The sequence below is a fragment of the Apaloderma vittatum genome, unplaced genomic scaffold (assembly GCF_000703405.1).
Source record: "Apaloderma vittatum isolate BGI_N311 unplaced genomic scaffold, ASM70340v1 scaffold27865, whole genome shotgun sequence".
Classification (NCBI taxonomy): domain Eukaryota; kingdom Metazoa; phylum Chordata; class Aves; order Trogoniformes; family Trogonidae; genus Apaloderma; species Apaloderma vittatum.
The window spans coordinates 16246-40844 of NW_009715865.1; the positions used below are offsets into that span (position 1 = coordinate 16246).

The 24599-nt window shown below is 38.7% G+C and overlaps 1 protein-coding gene across 1 annotated transcript in view; it reads right to left on the bottom strand.

The window, feature by feature from the left end:
• Positions 1 to 24599, bottom strand: part of TOX3 (TOX high mobility group box family member 3) — a 39027-nt gene that overhangs the window by 4725 nt on the left and 9703 nt on the right. The window contains exons 2-5 of the mRNA XM_009869328.1: positions 19917 to 19982; positions 15807 to 16061; positions 1380 to 1649; positions 667 to 894 (exon numbers count right to left, since the gene is read on the bottom strand). Of these exons, the coding sequence (XP_009867630.1) occupies positions 667 to 894; positions 1380 to 1649; positions 15807 to 16061; positions 19917 to 19982 (819 nt within the window). The remainder of the gene's footprint in view (positions 1 to 666; positions 895 to 1379; positions 1650 to 15806; positions 16062 to 19916; positions 19983 to 24599) is intronic.

Below are 24599 nucleotides of genomic sequence, written 5' to 3' on the forward strand. Positions count from 1 at the left end.
TATAGGTGTCCTATACAGGAATCTACTCTTTCATCACAGCTTCCAGTAACTGTTACTGGGAGCTGCACTGAGGCAAACAGCCCCAAAGGATTTATCTTTTTTTTTCCCCTTCATTTGGTGTGTAGGAGTTACATGTGTATAGAAAGAAGAATAACCGTCAAGGAAGAACAAAACATTTCGTACCAAGTTTGACTTGGAGATAACATTTCACACACGACACTGGTAATGAGGCACAGAGGATTGGCTTCAAAGGTTGGAAATCAACACGCTTTGTAACAAATTCATAAGGCAGATCAAAGAAAAACGGTAAAAGTGCTGTACTTTCCCCTTTTCTAACTTCTTATTAATAGGAAATGAGAGCTTTGAAATAGGAATCATCAAAAGATGGTCCTAACAGGACTCTAGGACAATATCACCTGAGCTTTTTTACAAACTGTCCTTTAAAATTTCAAGTCAAATACAGCCATTTAATTCTATCTACTAGCTCCTTTAACAGAATGCTTTTTGGATGCCAGCTCCTTGGCAAGTTCACAAATCAGCATAGCTCTACAGAGTAAGAGGTCTACATCAGCAAGTGGTGTGGTCCACTCAGAGCAGAGGCAGGAGGATGTTTTACAAGGGGTGCTAGTTTAGTTCTTGCGAGATAACCCGGCATCTTTTTTTTACCTGTTTTTGTTCTTCTCCTAAACTGTCCCACATAGATGCCACTATTTTTGAAACCTCTCCAAATGTAGCATTTGGGTTCTGCCCTTTAATTGCAGCTTGCGTATCCCTGAAGAAAAGGGCATATGCTGACACTGGCTTCTGTGGCTCGTTGGGATCTTTCTTTTTCTTCTTCTTTGGAGTCTTGGGCTTCTTGCCAGAATCCGGGGCAGCCCTTTTTTCTCCAGTGGCCTAAGAAACAGTCAATACAAGTACGAAACGTGTCAGACTAATTCTGAAAAATTATTCACATATTACTAATAATATCTGGACAAAGCTACTATGTAGGCAACATTTTGGAGCATCCTGCTGTGAAAGCCTTCCTCCTGCCAAACAGTATTTAGTCTCAGCTATACTGGAACTAAATCAGATCACCTGGACCAATTTTTTAGATATAGATTAGATATTGATATAGATTAGATATAGATATACACACACATAGATAGATGGATAGATAGATACACATATATATATGTGCATATAATTCTTACATTTATTAAGGATGTTTTATGGAAACTTCTTAAGTAAAGAAGCTAAACAGCAAGTGAATCTTATTCCACCATACTGCAACATTTCTATTTTATATGATCACATTGCAGCTGAGATGATACCATCACATTCATGAAAACACAGCATACAGACATGTAAAGCTTACTACAGCACATGGGATAACTTACTCGATTGGATTCATCTCCATCTTCTTCATTTATAGAGCTGGATGGGGAAGGAGTGGCTGATTTACTTGCAGGAGGGGAGGGAGAAGTGTGTGGCAAATTGGTGCCTCCTAAATTTAGCCCCAGCTGCGCACTTAGCTGAGACTGGTTAATGGTGGTTAGCTGAGAGGGAGGCATAATTCCCGAATGAGCAGCATCAGTCATGTGGACAATAGATCTCATAATCAGAGAGTGATCTTGGCGATATTGGGAAACCTGTGGGTGACTCTGATCCTAAAAGAGAATGAAACATTATTTAGTCATTGGCGGTTACCATATAGCACTATTAGGTAAATTTACTTTCACAGGCTTTTCAAATCCAACACTGTCAACTTGCAATTTGTTTCATTTCTTTTTAATGAATTAAATGCATTTTTAATAAATTAAATGCAGCAACAGTTACCACACTTGCCCCAGACTTTGCTTCTCCCCCATTTGTGATTGAGGTTTTTTCGTGGAATAAAAATTGCCTTTCCTCATTTTTAAACATTTCTTCTCTTGATGTGGTGTGAAATACCCACATAAACAACAAGGAAACAGACTGACTGTACAGGGGAAACACTGCAACTGAGAAGACACAAACTCCTGTCAAATGCAGAAAGTAAATAAAACCAGGGCAAGGGCGGGGGAATATATATATATAGAGAGAGAAAAGCACCTTCCCTTACTGACATTCAATTATTCTTAACTGTTACTAGTAACTATAGTAGGCATAAAACAATGCTGTCTGAGTGGGATTTTGAAGTTGTTTTAAACAAAGAACCCTGCCCTGCCAGGTCTCAACTGTAGACACTGCAGCACGCTGGAGAACCGCTCAAGTAATCCGAATCACTCCTAAAAAATCCTTGTTTGCAAGTACCACACAAAACTACTCCTTTTTATCTTTAATCCAACTATCAAACATATGGGGAAGTAGCAAGCTATGTACCAATCACCAACTTTATTTGTCTTTTACTTCACGTCTTGAACTCAGTGCTGGCATGGTTTTGTTTCTACTGTTTCTTGTCTTCTGCACCTGCACAACTTTTACCATGTTTATAAATAAAAAGGAGCAAGACCCTGAAGGTAAAGTCAACTGCAATCTGCCTATGAACAGCTCAGTTGTCTTATTTTTAACCACACACAGATCAACACGCAATGTAGGTACTTTTAAACAGAAAAGATTTTTAAAACAGGTCATAAGTGAGGAGAATAAATAGCTCACAAATCAATTCAGCAACCTGATTAATCTATAGCCACTGTTTTAGCAGACAGATGCAAAAGAACCAAATTAGATTTTGAACTCTTTCATTATTAATAACCTACATTGCAATTAGTAGCAGGTGCAATGATCCTTAATGAAATGACGCAGAACAAACCAGCAAGGCTGGGAGCCCAGCACACGGTCCACCAGGCTCCAGCAATGGGATTTGACCTCCCTGCGCTCTCTTATCGAGTGCGGATAAACCCAAGCCAGTTTTCAAAAATCTCTATCAGCATGGAGATAACTCTAGCCCAAGTAACTTTTCTCTTACTTATTATGACTCTTCCCTTCACAGGGGCAGTGGTTCTGTGCTTCTAAAAGCCTTGTCCTGGACAGGGCAAGCACAGCCACACAAAGCAGCAACACATGCCGAAGAGGAGGCACACCTGCCTCATCCGTCTTACGTACAAGTCCTCAGCACGCTGCTTCTCTACAGCAAGAAATCACGCAACTTCTGAATTTGGCATTCACGTGTCTTTTTGCTGAAGCCTATACAGAAGAAAGAAATCTTCCTTAGCATCAAAGTCTGTGCACTGTTGCACCTGGATCCAGCACAGACCATGTTAACCCCACAAGCTCCTGATCCAGACCCTGCACACTAGGTCTCACTCTCATTTTCCCCACGCTTTCCAAGCCAGCCAGACCGGTTTATCATCCATACCGCACCACGCTGCTTTTCCTACTTCTTATATTCTCTTACTATTTTCAGTAAAGCAGTGTAGTTCCTCAGACATGAATGCACGTGCCAAAAGCACAGGAGCACTTGATACAGACAGATCCAAACATCAGACTTACTGGCTGAAATACCCATTTGCTTCAGGGCCCCTTTCTGTGAAAATTTCCTACCGTTAACTACAGGGTCATTTTGATTGTGACTTGTATTGGCAGTGGCATCTGGAAGTCAGTCAAAGCCTTTTGTAAAAGGATATCACTTTCTGCATATTGCTCCATCCATTTCGGTTTACAGACATGATTGCATGAAGAAAAACTGCTGGTAAAGCAAAGGTGGAGATATCCAAATGACCTTCTCTCATAGAAATTAACTTTTCTCATTACTTTACAGGCAGTCCTTTCCTGGAGGAGTTCTACACCTAAAAGGCTCGCTGTTTTTCTCTCTTTGTCGTTACACAACACAGGCCTTCCTGGCCTTTACACTAAGGCAACAAAATGTGATGACATGGGATACAAACCATTTACTCCAAGTCTTGTCATTTCGGTTGCATCTATGATTTTATTGAGACTAAATTCTCTTGACTTGCACTGACCCAGAATCTAATTTTATACACAAGCCCATGAATTCTTAACTATCCCTTTTTCTGACACTATTCGCTGCTTGTGTGGTTTTTTACATCCACTTATTTACTTCTAGTTTTTCTTTTCTATATATTTGAATTTTTAAACTTTCTTTTTTTAATCTAGCAGAAGCTAGATTTGGAGGCAACAATATTTTGTAATCGGCTATCTAGCACTAAAAAGGTAAGACATACTGTATAAAAGAAAATATTTTTTATCATTTCCAGTCTTTCACTACTTACTTTGTACGTGCATATGATAACGACAAACAACATATTTTATGCACCTTGAATTTAAGTTATACAGTTAATCAATTTTTATTTATTTTTTAAAATCAGAAAGAAAGGAATGATAATTTCATTTTTTTTCTTTCTGGTACAGTGTCATGGGCCTCAACAATTAATGGTACCTATAAAAGAGCTTAAACATAAACCATTTTTTTATGTTTGCTCTGTAGTTTGGCAGGTAGCAAGAAGGTAGGAGAGCTAGTCAATGGCAACATTAAAGTCCACAGCATTCGTATATAGCTCCTGAGGAAACAAAATCTTCTAGGGAGGAATCTAATCAAGAAAATAAAATTTCCATCAATTATCTTAACTCTTATTTTCCCCTTATGCTACAAAGGCCAATACTGAAGCAGAAGAATCAGTAGCATTTCATTATGCATGTTTAGCAAAGAAATGTTTAACAACAAAAAATACCTTATATCGGGGCACACACAGAAATACAAATGCGTTAAAATATCCACATGACAACCTAATTACATTACTATATGAAAATGGAAAAGCTCATGTATGCAAACCAATCTACTGAGAATACTGCGAAAATACTAGAGAATATCACAAGCTCTTTTACATAAACTTTACCAGCAGTAAAAGTGAAACATGAGTATTATAAGCATTCAGGATTTCTGTAACATTATGGAATAATGACAGATTAGTTCTGCCCAAAATTCATGAGCTTCCCAAGTGGACAGAATCAAGTTTTGACTGAGTCTGAACTGGTTTACAATCTTGGATTAAAATTGGGCAAAACTAAAACTCGGTGATTTTAACATAAGTCAGGCGAAACTCAGCCACACGTTTACTCAGCATGACAATTAAACAAGGACATAATGGGTGAAACAGGAAAGCAGAATGAAATGACTTTGCAGAATGAAATGACTTTGTCTCACATGTCTCTGTTACGAGTGCGACAAAAAGCCTAAGGCATAGAGACAGTTACTGAGAGGAATTCCAGCCACATCTCTGGTCTCTTCAATTACACACATGGATTAAAAAAGCAAAATATGATCCAGGGTATCCAAAACAACTTTACAGTGAGTGTATCCACACACACACACACACACACTGGCTGTTCTGTCACCACTCTCTTGCCCAGCTCTGATAGCACACATTATAAAGTCATTCAGCATTTGATGCGTAGAAGGCCTCATCAAAGGAAGCATAAGGATACCCATCCATCCATCAAACTACCCTGCTCTCAACTACTCTAATCTATTTAGACAGCCATGCCAAAGAAGTCATATTTAGTCATATTGCCAAAGGACACATGGCTCATGGCATATGCCAGATACATAGCTTATTTTACTTTGATTTGGAAAGTGTAAGTTCTCAAAAATTGATAAAAACCCCCAGTTCCTCAACAGCCACTAGAAAGGAAACAGAGTAATGATAAAAAATAAATAAATAAAAATGTGTGAACTCTCACGCTTTAATTTATACAGTATTATCAAAGGCGTTTTTCAACAATTACTGTTACCTGAGCCAGCAAAATATGCCATTGAGTACTATGGAAAAAATTAAGATAATAAAAGGTATTTCATTCTTCTGTTATCAACTCATTAAGCATCCAGTAGCTCATACAGCTAGTATTTATTTTGACAGGTATTTGCATCCAGCCATTACATCAAGAGATGCTCTAATTTCCACTTATCCTACATTTTGAGAATCATTTACATACAGTAGTTTTATCCTGTATTTCTACTCTGACATAATTTTAATATCTAGGAAGATTCAATATGATATTTAAAAATATCATAAACACAATTACTTTTTAGAACATTTTGAGTAATATTGAAGTCTTGATTCAAACCAATGTCTGCAGCCTTCACTCCTTCACACAGGCAACATCTCCAGTAGGACTCTTCTAGCCATGTCAGGACTGAGCCCCTGGAGGTGCCTACAAGAAGATGTGAAGATGTGGGGCTGGGATCTGACCCTACACTGCGTGAGAGAGGTTTTTAAGGGAAGTGAGAAATCTGCCAACAAAAATAAATAGGCAAAACCCAACATTTATGGCTATGCTTACAGTGCCCTGGTTTCAGAAGTTGACTTAAAACATTATATATTCTATTGCCTCAGGAATTCATGACTGTCAGTGTAACATAAGTTGATGTAATATTTTAAAGGATATAATTTAAGTGTAAGCAAATGCACTGTAATGTAAAGACTGAAATCCTCAGTTGTCTCTGTCTGTAAATTACTCCCTTTACTTTTGGGCAAGTCAGCATGTCTCCAGAAGTCCTCAATACTCTCTTTCTCCACAAGTAAAGTATAGATAAAAAAAATCCATTAATCTAAATTTTTACAAGACTGGAATTCTCTGCCAATCAAACTAATAGGATGCTTTTCTCTGTCAGAGATTAAATCCATACTTAATAGAATACAAAACAGTTGCACTTGGTAGTGCCACCACTGAAGAAGTGTCCTTCCTCTCCCTTCCTCAGACATCAGTAATAGATCCGTCAACCTGCAGTTATCAGAAGATCTGCTGCAAGCAGCAGTTTCTTTTCTCTGGCAACAAGAAAACTCCCATGTTTTGCTTCATGCCTCTGTATAAAAGAAAATCTTACCTAATTTAATTCTCAAATTAAGGCTACAACCAACAATACATGTCAGTTTGGAAAGAAATTACATCTGCAGCTGGACCTAAAAGACTGGCTGGTGACAGAAGGCTTATGCACATTCTGCTGCCTGAAGAACACACAACTTCTTGGCCTGTACGCTCCTCAAGTCCCACTACACCAGAAATTACTCATTTCTGTTCACACAGCGCAGATAAGCCAGACAAGAGACATGAAAAGAAAAAAAGGCAAAACACAAACAAATGAGAAAACCCACCAAACCAAAACCAATAAACATGAGAGCCCATTGATTTACTCCTCAAAACTGAGCAATCTCAGACGGCTCTAGAAATTCAACTCCTGCTACACGATACAATTTTCTTATACACCTGCAACATGCTTTACTGGAATCTTCCTGATTTACTGTCCCTTGCCTTTCTTTGGGGTCTGATCTGCGACCACATTTGCGGTGACCCCTCACACGGCTGGTGCTCCTCATGGTCCCCGGCACAGCACAGAACTACTTCAAGGCAGCCAGGCTGACCTGTTACAGGCGTGGTTACCATGCTGTGGGACCACTGCATCACAAGTTAAAAACATTTCTTCTGCAGAACCACACTGGGGCATTAGGAGCACACCAACGGCAGGCAGAGCAGCACCACCGCAGAGATGTGATTCCAAGCAAGAAGGTGCCAAGGGACAGGGCCAGCCAAGCATGAGGATCTGCCACACCAGCGCTGCTCCAGGTCGCAGGAGTAGGCACCAGCGCTGCTCTGTGGCCTCCAGTGGCACCAAGTCCCTCACAGCAGGATCAGCTATCTCAAACAAAATGCTGCATTACACGGTCAAAAAATACTAAAAGCTCACAGCTAGGACAAAATCACACAACTACTGAACTAAGAGACAAAGACTTTTCTCTGAAACACTTATAATTCTTAGCCAAGATGCCCCACCATCCTACCACATTGTTTGCCGTGTGGGAAATTTGTTCTTACCCATTCACTTTTCTGTGACCCCACAGGCAGTTCCCAAAGGGGGCTGAAGGCGCAACGATTCCTGGTTGTCTCAGCTCCTGCTGAGTCCTTCTGCTCTGGAAAGACTTTTGCTCTGGCAGACCAACAGCACCATAGGCTAGCTATAGCGGCTGCTACTGATACTTTAGCATCACCTAATTCACAAATCCATTATAATTTAATTTTTACACCATTTTGTAGAGGCATTTTAAAACAGATTCTCCACACTCTTCTCCCCAAACATCTACCATACTTTAAAGCATATTGAATCACACTCCTTTTGGACCAGGTACCCAACAGCATGATCACAATACATGTGTGACTCAGATCACAGATCTGGGCTCTGATCTGAGGAGTCTGTTGGCATGAGAAGCTTCTCTCCAGATTAGCAGCACAAGCTTAGGTCTGCTGTATGCAAACAGTAAAGACACATTGCAAACAAACTCTGGGTAGTTGCAATTAAGTCATGGAATGTCAGAAAAATGCTGTTAGCAGTTTTGTTACAACCTCTGCAACTTCAGGTGCTTCAGCTACCAAATCAAAGGCAGACTTCAAAGGTCCTTATTATGCAGTAAGCAACGCGGGGAGAGACTGCAAGAAAGCATGACAACTAACAAACATTATCAAAGGTAACAAAAACTGTGCAAGGAATTGGGGGGGACAGACTTTGGGGTTACATGGCTTTTTTTTTTGTTTAAAAATTGCTACAAGTGTTGTAGCTGTGTTCTGGAGGGAGTGTTCTTTCTTTGGGTTCTTTCGGGAGGTGGTTTTTTTTTTACTGATTTGTTGTTAGTTTTTAAGATAAATCAGTAAAGTAGGTCTCATTATCTTTTTTATTTCCAGCTACCTGACAACACAGGATAATTTAAAACTCTACAGAGACTTAGCATTTCTTTATAGATTGAGAACTTGAGGTGGAAGTCGAGTATTGGGTAAGCTGTCCAAGGGGAAACACAGGTGGTAACAGCAGAGCATATCAGGAATTTCAAAGGAAGTTTTCAAATAACCCAAGAACAAGGGTGGCTGGACCCAACAAAGCCTTGGGGCAGGTACAACATATCCAGACCAGCTGCAGCATCTGCCTCATTTGGTTGACTGAAGAAGGCAGCACTTGATTTTAGAGTTTAAATTCAGGAGACAATAGTTTAAAGCCATGGCCCAAGCTTAATGCACAACTTGTGTCCATGATCACACACATCCACATCCCTTCCAAGCTTGGTTCTTAGGAATATCAGATTCAGCTTTTGCTCCAATTCCTGACAGCTTTCCCAGCGGGCTGTATCATTTTCCGTGTAATCACATGACACCTCTCAACATTTTCTGGAGCTGATGGATCTAGATCTAGGCATTATTAATGTAAAATGTTTACGGTCTTTTTTTCCCCAGACTGTTCTGCCAATGTAGCTGTGTTTCTCTTTCACGCAGAAGTCCCTCACATATCTCAATAGGTATTTTTTATTTGCACCAGCAGTACCTGCTATTCAGATAGGCATCTGGCAACTGCTGCCACTTTGTTTCCTATAGACAGGTCCTTTCTTGGGGTTACTATGAGTTGCCTATTGCTGAAAAGAACACCAGAATATGTTTCCTTCTCCAACTATTAACAGATGGCCTATTATGTCTGTATTGATGAGAAAGGAGGGAAGAGCATGTCTCAGAAAAATGACTATATTATTCACACTGAGTACTACAATGTCATTGAGGACATGAAAATCTACACAGTACGAACACTATTATTTACTACATCACCAGCCTAGCACTTTCTTCACATCATGTTGAAGTCATTGCGTGTAGCTCCCGTGCACCAGCCAGTGCTTGCATGCTGCCTCCAGGGTTTTGAGCCCATTGTCCACTTCCCCCAAGGCCCCGTGAGCTACACACACACGCCCTCTGACAGGTAACTAAAAAAACCTGCACATCATTAGATGTAAATTAAAATATTTAGCTATTTGCCAGTCAAAAAAAACCAAACAAAAATCCAACTCTGCAAAGCCTCGGAAGCCCCTCAGCAAAGCGGCAGCTGGGAGCTGGGGGCAGGAGCCAGGCTGTGCCAGCGCTCAACCCACACAGAGCCCTCCAGGTCTGCTGAGCTCTCCAGAGCGTCTGCCACCACGTGAAAGCTTCTGTGTATGCCCAAACATCACTGAGCTGAGCTGCCAGAGCATCATTTAATTTGGTATTATTTAATTTTGAGATTAATTTTTCTTGGTACCACAAAGCACTCAAACCAGGGGCGGTAACGACTACCGTTTCTGCTGGGAAAGCCCAAGATAAACCAGACTCACATTGTTGATTTAAAACCTGGGTTTTGTAATCCACCGTACTAATCAAAGAAAATAGAAAATCAAAGAAAACTCTGAAGATAGCCTCTCTCTCTAGTAAGAATAGTTGCTACTCCTATAAATCAACAATTTTAACCTTCAGGAATTAGTCGTATGTTTTGTATTAAAGATGACAATAAACATGTTCGTAACAATAACAAGGGCTTGTTTTAATAGACTGTTCCAGGCGTTAAACACCTTAATGACCCATGAAGTAACTGTTTCATCTGCCACACATTAAACAATGTTGTCATAACACTGTATTAATTGAAAACCTACTCCATCCTCTCTAGATAGGAGATTACAAACTGGGTATTAAGAGAGAAATTTCCAAATAAGATTCTTTGTAATGGGAAATTAAACACATAAATTACAGGCACGTAGTCAGGTAGAGTAGTGAAATAACTGTCTTTTGCCTTTATTAGCCTTTTTTAGCCTTTATTCTTGCAATCTTCTGTCAACACATTCATTTAAAGTTAATTAGTAATTAGGCAATTTAAATTACTAAAAAAGATTTAGACCTTTAAGTAAAAGGCACCACAATTCTGAAACATTAATATTTCTGTTGTATGCAGCCTTTAATAAGCTCAAATTTGCAATTCAGCAATTCTTTAAAGCCACATCATTGAGCTGTTTATTTTAAAAGTCTCTTCTTGAAATAAAAGCAATAGTCACCATCATGTCTTTGATTTGAGCACAGTGCCACTCCAAAGCAGCAATGTAATTAAAGATGAGTGTATTCCACTATGAATTAGCCTTATCTGTGCAGAATCCTGAATGCACTGACTGCAACAATTATAAAATATAAACAGGCTCAAATCTTCATCAAACAGGAAACACATTTTTTCTAGCATTAGTAATATAGGGAGCAGTATATGTAAAATTATCAGTCTGGTTTTGTAACATCTGTATTTTTTTGAATAAAAGGAAAAAACGGGACTGAAAAGAGACAATTATTTTACTGTCTGTTTCTTAGATATCAGAAAGAGAATTTTGAAATTCATCAAAGCTAACCTTCTGTTATGTACAACAGGCTAAGCTGAAAAGAATGTTAACAAGTTCAATTTTCATTCAATCAGCACTACTGCTCTCTGAAATGTTTCATTGCAGGAAAGAAATAAAAATAATCTATATGGTAATTATGAGGATGAATCCCCCAGTAACTTTCAGCTACATGAAAGGTCAGTTCTATTCAAGATATTTTATCAGTCCCCTGCACATACTCCTGTCCTGTCATTTTAAATCTGAACAGCATTTTATTTTCCCATTTACAGCTACCTGCAGAATTAAGTACTTAAGCCAAATAAGAAAAAAAAAAAAAGAAATGTTGAATGCTGGCAAAGGCTATAATAGCATGGAGATAAATCGTTCAGCTGCTCTCTCTCAAGCCTCTGGGGCTGCAGATTTTTCTTCTCCTGGTGCACTGTGGGTATTCAAAACTTGTTCAACATGATTTCATTTCATTTCAGGCACTGCCTGAGAAAACTAAATTACAGAATCAATCATACAGAAGGTCAGAGTGAGACTTCATTACAAGTATTGCATGCTTGCATGAATATCTTTCATTTATGACTGACCCAATATGTCACAATAGCTGTCTAGTAAAAATAATCCACTTTCTGAAATTGATGTACTACTGATGTCAATGCTACTCAGCAGGCTGGGCAGATTATAGAGAGGTGTTAAAAAAAGGAACCCTCAGGAGCACAAGTTGTAGTTTTATAGAATTGCCACAGTTTGCAGATTAAAATAATTTTTCTATAGGCAGCTCAACAAAAAACCGAGCATTAATGTAAAATATTGGAGGGTGATTTTTAATGAGGATATCGCTGTTGATTTCCTTTGACTTGATTATTTATATTCAAGTATTTATAGGGATAATATTTGCATCATGTAAATCCCCACATTCTTTGAAGTCAAACGTACATCAGCACTCCACTTTTCAGCAACTCATTTCTGAAAATCAGAATTTTATTTGCATATTATTAAAATATTAAAATTAATCAAACTACCTCCATTTTATCTCCTCTTTTTTGTTGCTGAGGTCTGTTTTTAAATGTAGAAAAACGCTGTTAAGTAAGATAAATGCGTTGTGCTTATTGCCAATAATAATGGAAAATTTTCACTATGTATATCTTAATAGCATGAACAATTGTTAATACATCAATACAGTCTTTTAATAATTGCCAGGCTAGATTTATGTTAACAATACATATCTTTCTTGCACTGTGAATTATTTTTTCAATATAGCAATACACAAAGAATATGTTAAAAATAGAATCATATTTTTTGTTTGGTTGGGTTTTTTTTGGTCTTCCTGTGGGAAATATGTGAGATACTTGCAGAAGTATTATGAGGTAGCTAGCCAACTCCATACCCTAAGGGAGACATAGGAAAACCTTGACATAACCTATTTTTAACCATGCCTCTGGCGATTCTGCATTCAAGTTTATAGGTGAACATGTCAGGTAGTACACAGAAAAAAGCCAAAGACACACAGTATTAATCATAATTCTGTCCAAGCCCATTTTATTTTTTCAGCATTTGTGATTTAAAATCTCATGACATTTCTTCAAGGTGAAATTCTTCTACTGGACTTTTCAACAGGGCAGGACTACATTTATCTAAACTAAATATTGCTTACAGTAAAGCTCTCTAATGCTTCACAAGACATATATAATAAACTCAATGCAGCTCATATTAAAATAATTTAAGTTTGTATTCAGCTAAAGAAGCTTTAGTGATTAGCAATACACTATTAATACAGCCTTTAAATAAGACTATCGTAGTATTGCTGGATAAAAACATTGTTCCATAAGTGTATACGAACATCATAATTATTTTACAACCCCATCTTCAGTTCTTTCAGATATAGTAAATTCAATTGACCATGAAATGAAATTTCATAGTCAAAATGCCTCCTTTACATTTTTTTATTGCTGCAATAAAGTTTTTATAGCTCCAAGGCAAGGTAATTCATGAAATGTCTAATTTAAAGATGAATTCTAATATTATTAATAAATATTTACCAGTTTAATAAAGTGCACATTTTTCACATAAAATATGATATAATGTTTTCATTTTCTATTTTTGAAATACAGATTAACTGCTGGAAAATTTGAGTACTAGAGAGCAACGTGAGTTCAGGGGAAACCTATGCATGGACCCTCTGTTAACGTTTTTAAACTTCCTGAAGGTAACCAGCATTTATGAGGTGGCATGAAAAAGACTACTGACTAAAATGCAGTGGCAGGATCTGCTTCATCCCACAGGATAAAACAACTCAAGCAGTTGTGAGCAAGTGTCTGACACAAGCCTCCCTGTGTGGCTCCTCCGTATCAAATGACGCAATTCTGACAAATTTTTGGTCTTGCAAACAACACACAAGTTCCCAGTCCACAGCTCTGAACTGCCAATCACCCTAGAAATACCACTGGACTACTGGGATAAGGCATGAGCTTCTCTAGGTCTTCTCTTTGACCTATACTGGAACAACTTCTTACCACTGAAGTCCATGTAAACTATGCCATTCATTTCCATATTGCATAGTCTAGAAGAGGAAAAAAAGGGAGAAAGATGCAAACCCTCTCATCCAGGGCAAGAACAGGTGAGAAAAGAGGTATCTAACCAGGAGGCCTTTTCTGGATGGAACTGTTTTTTCCATTTACTCATTGAAGAATGACATTCAATTAAAAAGGGTGCAAAATTAAAAGGCACAACTGGGTCAGGTTACAAATCACTTGGTAACGCCGATGAGGTACCTATACATGTAGCACGATGCTGATCCAGCCCGTGTTAGGCACTACACGCTACTGAACAAGTCCCATTATATTCAGTCCACACACGCTCCATTACTTTAGTTTCCAGGCATAACGTTCCTGAATCTCAGGTTTTATTAGTCTGATCTTTCCTTAGTAGCCACCCAACATGTTCAGTGCATCCAAAATTCCATGTAAAATGGGATCTGAAAAGAAGTACCATATCCTTCCAGGCTTGTTGTAGGCAGTCCCTGCTTTGTATCTATAGAATTAATGAATTCTGTGCCTCCTAAATAGCAAGCAGTTTGTGCTTAATTCTGTATTAGTGCTAGCTACTCTTCATGACCTCTGAGGAAATATTAACATTTGCAATGAAGCCAGCAGCCTGTGGAATTCCAGAGAAATATTTGCTGCATGTTGAATTGTAAATCTTTAATTAATATTCTCTTGCCAGAATAATGAAAAAGAAAAAAAGATTTACATGAAATCATAACATGATGACCTTTATTACAGTCCAGCAGTAAATCTGTATTTTCACGACATCGAGTTTAGCAAAAGGTCCTACATAAAACAGCTAATCAGAAGAAAATAGAGTTGATGTAAAATATCTGTTCAAGCTACACATTCACTCTTAAATACGCAACACAGGAACTAATTGTAATTGTAACCACTGAGTTTAAGTATGATAAACTGACTCACAGCTGTCTCATCACTGTGAGTATCGACGTTATGGCACAAAACTTGGAGAAACCCGAGCAGGGAGATCCCCAAAGCTGAAAAGGAAATAGAAGAAAGTGGAATCCACCCCATGTACCCTCCAGCTGAGATCACCACTGCGCAGCATGTATAGATTCTGGAGAAGACACCATACCCATACAGCCTGGATGCGGCCTGATGACCTTAGAGGTCTTTTCCAATCCTAATGATTCTATGATTCTTGGTTTGTTTGTTCTAATTAACAAGATGATCACTGGAATTAGCCTAATGATTCTGATCAGCCCCTCGCCACACCCAGACTGGATCATCCCTCCCCATTCCAGAGGGCTCAGAAACAGCCCAGGAAGAGAAGCACAGGCCCAACACCTGCCCCAAACTCTGTAGACAACAGGAGCACTGGACAGAACAAAGACTTTTTATGACCCTGTATTTCTGCGTGTGGCAATATATCCCTACCACTTCTACTGTGAGTTCAAAATAAAATCATTTTCCATTTATAAAGATTTAGCCCATGGAATATATAAAATATAGAGAAACGCATGGGGTTTTTTACTGCTGCCATACTGCGTCTGGATCCTTTTCTGATCTCGTCTCAATACTGCACATTCAAAATATCCTGATGGCTGTCAGATGTGGGTCTCATACTTGAAACACAGACAAGCAATTTCTTCTAAACTCTATAGTTCACCCTGGCCACTACAATGGTCTTTCAACTCTTGATGCCAGTGTCAACTGTAAAACACATTTTTGAACTTCAGCAGCACTTGAGATGCTCATGATGACAATGGACAAGGACTTCCAAGTCTATTCCCCAAATTAAAACTCTTGGTTTATAAAGTCTGACTGGTTCTTCACAAGAGATCTGTTCACACACAGTATAGCACTGCACTGGACACTAACAACCACATTTATCTTCCCGAATTCACCAATATTAAACCCTTAACCATTTGCCAGCTGCTTTAGGAAACTGAGTAACGGCATACCATTGTTTGCTGTGTAACGACAACACATGCCATCATTCACACAGAACACGTCTGTGCCCGATGCAGAACATTGGCAAATGCTTGGTGAGGCTTCAAGACCAAGAAACCACATAGGTCTTCTGAGAAGTCAATTAAAACTGAGAGATGGCACAAATCTACATCACCATGGTTTGACAGACAATATTAGGCAATGGAAACACACAAAGAGCTGGACCTACCATATGCAATCCATTGCTGTGGATGATACCATCTTGCTCCACAAGATTTCGGGATATCGTAATAGAGGGAAGATCCAAGCTCTGGGGGGGAAACTGAGGTGTGAACTCATTTCCTTGAGCAGGTAGTTGGTCACCAAGGCCCTGAAAGGGCAGTAGGATATCTGCCATCCCCAGCGCAGGTTCAGACTCGGGCGGGGGAGTAATGGGTGGGATTTCGAACTCCTCGTCCCCGAGGCTCGGCGTATGGAACGTCTGCTAGAAAACGACAGGACAAGGCAAACCACATTAGGACGCGTTGCTCTCGGAAACCACCTCCCGACCTGCCATTCTCATCTTTTTTCACTCTCAAATGCAAACTCCATATGCAAAAAAATTTTTAAATTTCCCATACTGAAGGGATTTGTGGATCATTCTGATTAAAGATTTAAGTCTCATTATCATATGGCTTTAATGGAGTATCAGTATTAACAGTTTTTTAATGTGTACTTAATTAGCAACATCTGTCTTTGTTGTTAGTTTGAATATCAGCTACATTGGATTTGGCTGTATAACAAATTGCCACTTTATTGATATGTTAGTAAAATAGCACAGCTAACATTACTCTCATGCTTCATAAAATACTGACAATTTTGTAGCACACACAGCATTAATTTAACACTGACTATTTCACATCTTTAGTTTCCACTAATAAACATGAAATATTATAATTTTGGCCTTTATTTCTTCTCTTTTCCATTCCAAAAGTACAATGCACCCTTTTAAACAAGGGCTGTAATTTGGAGGAGAAACACGTATAAAAGCTTCCAGTGCTTTCTGAAGCAAGCCAGCTTTGTTTGAACAGTAGGTTTGTTAAGAACTAAACACCTGTTAAGATGCCTTGAGCAAAACATTTACTGCCAGTTATCTTCAGGGTTTGTGCGTGTTTATACGTGTGCATGTGTCTGTCAAAGATAATCTTTATTCAAGTAGAGTCTGTCTCTGGCTTCAACATTGCTGACTTTTATTTGAGAAACAAATGAGCTATGCTTATTCAAATTTCTTGCGAGTTAAATGAACTTTCATATATTATTTCAGGTCCACTGCTACTTAATAATAGAAATTCAGTGCCTGAAATTAGGCCATTTTAAATGTACCCAAATCAGGACTGTCTTGATCAAATCGGGCAGTTGGCAGTCCTAAAATAGGCACTCTTGTCTTGTTCTGGACATGCAAGGCTGCTCTGGGATTTGTTTGTTTGCATTAGCTCAGAATTCGAGTGGGGGGGGGCGGAATTGTTTTATGTATTATTTACATTGTTTGAAAGAGTGACTTAATGCCAGTTAATTTAAAAATGATATGTTCAGTGAAAGATCTCATTAACTACCGCAAATTGTCATCCTTCAAACTGTTAATGATGATATAAATTAATAACCGCTTGAGAGAAGATGGAAATCGAAACACAAGAAAAACCTTCGCTTGCACATAGAACCTGTCAGCTGTCATTATTGGTCTCACACCAGAAATGATGAGGTCCCAGATTGCTGCAGTCTGCAGCACCGTCACTCTGCTGAGACTCTGCCCCTCTCGCTCCAACAGCAAGACTGTAACTTAATTCTGGAGGTGAAAGCCAGGCCCAGATTAGGGGGACGTTTGCCTTCCCCGCTGCTATATTTCAAAAGGTGTGAATTTGTCTTCCTGAGGACCCCGTAGTTCACAAACACAACGGATGGATTGGCCAGGAGAAGTGGTTGGCTAATGAACATAACCCTATGGCTGAATTTGCAGTTATTTTGGCACTAATGTGGTCTAGTAACAGATGCAACTGTAATTTGTGACTCATTTGCTACCCCATTACTGCTTAATGAAATCTAACATATCACATTAACAATACGGATAAACACTCATTCTTGATATGTGGCATTTGGCTGTTTTCATTACCACTGTAATTAACACTTGAAATATTATTTCAATAAATATTTAAGGTGCTTTAAAATGGGTCGTAGCAATCATGACATGGAGACAGAAAACATACAGCAAATGTGTGCCTTCTAAGCCTGAGTGTGCTCTAGGATTGCACTCTTAGGGCATTATTTACAGGAATAAAATGGGCTTCTAGCTCAGCAGTGCTCAGGCCCAAAGATAATAGCAAGGAAGCTGCATTCATGTTAATGTAAAAACACTATAATTAAATGCATTTTAATGCAATAATTGCAAATTTAGGTTCATGCTTTAATGTGGACACTAGCACTTAATCATATTTTTATTCCTTGTTCAAGCAGAAGGGCTCAGTGAAATCAGTATTATTATAGTATGTTTGAACCTCTCTTCACTTGACATATTTATGAGATAGCAGCGTTATAAGAACTGCATCTTTTTTCCCCATTTAACAGAATAACTCTAGGACAGCTATACAAATATATAACACAGCTAGATAATAATACAATATTTTACTTAGAAGAGAAGCATTCATCTTAATACTTCTAGCGTACTACAAATGAGAAAGTAAATTGATGAACATCTTACCATTTTTTTCAAATGTGAATTAAATTCTCACAGTACTACTTGTCCAAATAAGTATATATCTTTTTTTAAAAACATACAACAGCCCTAAGGTTGAGGATAAAATAGATATAATCTAAGAAGAAAGAAAGCTTCTCAGTGAAGCAGTCTTAAATCCAAATCACTGGGCTATTCAGTCTGTAAAAAGAGCCTGAATAGTATGCAATTTGGGATTGCAGAAAGGTGCTGTTATGACCAAAAGATGGTATAACATTTGTGGGATTTATCTTACCAATCGCATTTTTTAAAGTTATTAACTTCTCAGATATTTATATCTTGCGCATGTAAAAAAAAATTGTGTGCATGCTTAAATGCCATCTGTACTGAAATGTTCAAAACATTTGTTCCTTTTGATAAAAATGCAAATCTGGAGAACTGTTGTATCAACATATAACAGCCAATGTCTGACACGGTGAATTATCACAGCTGGAATTAAATTGTCTCTGAACAGCTGCTGGCAGCAGAGCTTTCATCAATGTTTGATTCAAATGTAGGAAAGAATTCTACAGAAAGAAACATCATGTTGTCATTACAGATGGGGTTTGTGTTCATTATCACGAATAACACTGGAGCTAGTGCCAAACAATATTCCCTTATCTAAGCAGTCTTGCTGGTTAAAAAGAGATGGTGACCATTGTGTAAATGATTCATAAAATACGACTCTTAATTCTAACCTTCATATTATTGTTATGCCTTTCTGCTTATTTTCTCTGAGATCCCTTTTATAAAAGTGCACAAGAACACCTACCACTGAACCACCCCTTACAACATGCGAAATAAAGGCTGCTCAGTTTTCTAACCTTTCCTCCTGTTGGGAAGATCATTTATGGCATGCACCCTACACAAATACTTGGTTCTCGTTCTCCATGCTGCTATGCACATTACTAGACTGTGCATCTTACACTTTCCTTCTTTCCCTTCGGAAGGGAAAGCTGTTGGGTTCTAGTGATGAGCGAAAGCTGTTTCTGTCTGGAGCTGGGTCAGTATTAGCATGTTGATAGTCTATTATCTGGCTGTAACAAACACATGAGGATTACTCTATTTCCATTCTCAAAGGCAGTGATCAAACACATCACCTCCACCACCCAGCCAGCTTCCACCAGCCCCGGGTTTGCTCTTGTTCCTGGTCAGAAGTTTCCTTCAGGCAGCGCATGCACTTCAGGCAACAAAGTTGGTTTTGGTTTTCTAACATATCAGTATTAAGAACCCACATTAAAATGTTTGTGTCTATAACAGAAATTAGCATATTAGCTATTCGTGACTATTACTAAGCTTGCTTTCAAAGTGCACACCTACTGTGCTTTTTATTTGCTTTCCTTGTTTTATAATTTTTTTCATACATAAAGCAGACTTGCTTCTATTGACATGCTATGTAAGTAACAGCCTTATGGACAGCTAAATTGACTAGTAATGGAGAGCTGTCAGGTTATTTTCTTTCTCATTAAAGTCTTTATTTTGTGCTCCATAAAACACACAGAAATTCAGCACTTCACTCTTCATCCATTCAAAGTCTGTTAAATTATCACAGCAAACAGCTGAATACGAGCATAGATAGAAAAGGAAAACATCTACCTCATTTGCAGCAAGAAATGCGTTATTTGCCTCAGCCATGTTCATGTAGTTGTTATTATTTCCAAACTGAAAGAAAAATAAATATTTAGATTTTAATACATGCCACAATAAACTCTTCTCTACCTCATCACTGGCACAGGAGTTGAAAAACAACAACAAAACCAAAACAATAAACATGTAAGATGTAATTTTGCAGGTGTTCTTTGAAGTCAACTAGATTGGATTCAATGTTATTACTATTACATACTCTGCATCCTCAAGTCTGTATATGGAAGATATCTGCGTGCTTCTCTTCAAATTTCTTTGTCATGGTAGCAAACCAACACCACAGACCTAGAGGTGACTTTGGAAATTAAGCGTCCATTAGAAAGAGACTCTTCTCCAGAAAAGACATTTAAACCCCACTACATCTTATCTGACATGCATTATGATTTTTCAGCAGTTGATCCTGATCCAGAGAACTGCTGCAGCTAGAAGAAGCTGGTGTATTACGATTCCATCTGGATCTGGCTTTAAACAGATGAGGGTCAATAAAGGGGAGAATAAGAACCTGCAGCGTTGTTAAATCCCATTCTTTATACAAAATTAAAAAGCCAAACAAACCCTCTTTGTCTATCCTTCAATCCAGTTGAGCTCCTGCATTCCCAGAGAACCACAAGATTTTCAAACAGAAGACACTGTACCACACTGAGACCCTGAGATCCACCAGGTGGAGTGGGCCAAGCACCCGCTTGCTCCTGCTGAGGTGCAACTCCTCTCACACAGGAGCGATCTGAAAGGATCCTCTCGGGTGCCACAGGATACCTCCCTTCAAATTCTCAAGTATGAACAGTTGATGAAGAAGAGGAGCACTTTTTTTTAACAGACTGAGCATAGAAAAGGAAGAGATGATCTGCATTTGGTTACTTGGCACTTAGTGTGCTTTATTCCTTTAAATAGCACTTGCGAAAAGCAGGTAGACTGGTAACTATTTCTGCATGTGTTCCCAGAGCAGGCAAGCATCTAGAGTCTTCAATTTGAGGAACAGGTACCACACATGTTATGCAGCTACCATCAAAACATGAAATCACAGGCTTTCACATTTCCACGTTTCTATTACCAGGCACCGTGCACGCTGCAGAGAATCAAATGAGAGAAAAGTTCCTGTGCTGTCCCTGCCACATCAGTGCTAAGCATTCTTCCCTTAACTCCCATTTCTGAGTTCTGAAAAGCAAACTTTTTCAGGAAGGCTTCATCTTGCCTGATCTTGGTGGACCTGCCCCCCACTCCAACCACGACAAACCTCACCACCAGCATAAGCTCTGCCACAAGTGCCTGAGGAAGAGTAACCCTGTACTTGCATACAGTGTTCTCTCCAGGCACGAAACTGATGTGCTTTCAGAGCAGCTGAACTCACTGCTCCAGCTGAGCTCACTACTGCAGTACTCAGAGCCTGGCTGTTCCTAGCAGGGAAGTGTTTCAGACCCCGACTGTCTCCAGTTCATGCAGCATCCTAGAGCAGTGGAAGGGCCAGAGTGATCCTTCTGATAACAGCTCTTTCTCTGAAAACTCAAAAATCCATTTTTGAAAATAAGACCAAAAGTTAAAAGGAGGGAAAAAACAGAATATGAAAAAAAAAAAAAAGGATGAAACTATAATGATAAGGGATGAGAAAAGGAAGAGGGACACAAAGAACTGGAGTCTCATGTACTTAATGAATTGTCTGATTGATAAGAGGACATCAATAAAATCAGAAGATAATCATAGGGAGGAAAGAATATGATATGAGATTCCTCATTCCAAAGTATGAAATTCCATTTGTGTACATAACATGCTGAATCTTTCAACCTACAACACATGTTAAGCAACAGAGGCCTTAACACAATATGTAGGCTGCCTCATAGCTATTAAAACTCTGTTATCCCCAGCTATGCAGATACTCGAGTCATGTCATCCATTTTTAAAAAGCCCAGATGTCACCCATTTTTGGAGATTAAAAAATTCAGATAAAACTGCACAGTCAAATTACTGTTTTGGCACATAAGGATCTGTGCGCTTGGATTTGTTGCACAAAGACACGGTACTTCAGCTTAACAGTTCATGTTGGTTAGTGGCAAACTAAGAAGGATTTACATGAAAAACTCAGATGGTTCCAAACAGAGTTGTTCTTTCTACAGTAACAAAAAACCTCAAACCCAAACAAAAACACGTAAATTTTCGAATAATACCTAAGAGCAAAGATACAATAGGCAAGTGTATATCTAGCATCACATAAGTGGCAACAAGCCCTGCCCTATTTTAGTGAGCTTACCATCTTAGGGACTTCAGTGCCTCAAAACGGAAATGTAGCTGACCTCTAAGAATAAAATTCTACATTTTTTTGATCTACATGTATTCCTCACACCACAGCTAACACTGCTCTGATCGCCAAGTGGGTTTTTGGGGTTATTAGAGCAAAAAGAAAGTGGACAGTGACAACATAGTTTTCCATTTTATTAAGACTGTGGAAGCAAATGCCATAACAAGGAATGCCAAAGCTAAAAGTTACCAGTACATATCCTTGGATTCATTCTGTTCTTGGGCTACAATATTTAAGATCTTATTGTGTACTACTCAGGCACTGATGTCAGAACTTGGTGTATTTAGGCTATTGTTCGTATAGATCATAATTAATACTATTTAAATTTATTTTTTTCTCTGAATTAGAAATCCATTGAAGGCATGCAACAATTATCAGTGAGTATTTCTAAGATTAAAATTCTTTATTATCTAGTGGTACCTATAACAACAAAAGAAAATAAAATGGTTATTATCTTAAGGACCTAAACAATTCAAAAAACAAATTAAGCTTAGAGTGAAATAAGAACTGGGTTAGAAATCCTCTTCTGAACAGTTAGTCTGCGAATGTAATTACTGAAGAAACTACAGCTAATCAGCTGTGAATTGTATCCATTAATTAGTATTTGCCCTGGAGAAATGAGAAAAATCAGTAACAATGTTAACACTGCAATGCACTGATGAGTACTGAAACACAGGGCCCCCAGCATTTAGTCAAGCAGGTGGCTCCAATGGTCCAAGTAATTTAAGAAGCTCTCACCTGAAGTGCAGAGCTGGAATTACAAAGCACTTCCTCCATATCTTTGTATCTATATAAGGCTATAATTAATGGCTTTTAATTTAGAAACACTTTGTGATCAGCTGGGAACAGTTATAAATCATTCTAAATAGAACAAGGGGTTCTTGTCTCTTTTAGTAAAATAATTTGGGGAAGATGTTTTTTGTGAAATGACTCTTGTTGCAGTCAACATTCTTCTCCATTTATTTTCTAAAGGAACCCTCCCTCAGATCCCTGACGAACACCTCAGCGCACTGCTGTAGTTCACAGCAGGCATTTAAACCGAACCTAAGATCCAGAATGTGCTCTGACCAGGCAGACTCCCGTGGGCTCCCCGCTGTTGGGCTGCCCTGGGAGAGAAGGACGGTTAAGATGCAGCACCTAGTCCAGCTTTCTCTTTGTTTCGTGCTGGTGCTGGGACGCTTTGCAAATTAGCCACAGCAATTAGCAAGGTTTTGCAGAAACTTTTGCATCTGAAGATCTCAGAGCACCCTTACCCTCTAAGTACAAAAGAAAATATTTTTGGCTTCCTTTGGCAACAGATACCATTGAATCAGAAACTATTATTTCTTTCCTCTCATTTCAGGAGGTCAACTTCCATCTTCTATACTAAGTGTGAGTACCACAACTTACTGCTACAGCAAACCAATAAAACCTTGACACATACGCTGATTTCATGAAATGGATTGCAAAAGAACAAAACCTCTTCTGAACTTGTTGTGAGTCACAGCTTTCATCCTTCGTGGAAATCACTGCATTAAAGCCACGAGTTCAGTCCTCTACTCTCTCATGTTGCTGAGGCACTTGAATCTTGGCCCTACTGAAACCCATAAGAACTGACATGAAGACTGGGTTTTTGCTTACTAGTACCTTGCATAACAAATGTCAAGAAAACGGATTATTTTCAAATTACTTGCTGAAGCTCTTCTCTGAGCTTTGATCACCAAACCTGAAGCCCAACATCCAGCCTTATTTATCTTTCTAAGGAAAGCTGAATATTTGCAATTCTTAGGAAAAACTCTTGCCCTCTAGTCCTTCCCCAAATCTTGCCCTAACGAAGACCAAATCAAGCCCTGCCCAGAATGGGGGATATAAAAACCGTATCACTTCCCCACTTCCACAAACTGCCTGTTCTCGAGGAGCAGACCTCCCCGGCCAGACGTGATGAGAGCTGTTTGCAAATCAATGGATCAGCCACTCTGACCCAGCACAGCACAACGCACTTTGCTTTTTCAAGCCACCCTTTGCACTCACCAGAGCTTAAAAATCGGTTGGTTATGAAAGCCGATACTAATGAAGGGTTGGCGTCTGATATGACGAATGTCACAGAAAACCCTGGTGGTTGGGATAAAAATCCACAATTAAACGTCTGAATTCCTACTGAAAAAAAGTCATCAGAAAAATCTTAAACGGTTAAATAGTGGCTACTGTCTGGCTCTCTTTTGCAATGGCGATGAGTCAAAAGCCACAGCAAGAAATAAAACAACCAAAAGAGAAGTTTACATCACAAACCCATAATTTTTTAAAAAGCATTAAAATTAAAGCAAATAACTAACTTTGAAGATGTTATATTATAACATATTGGACTT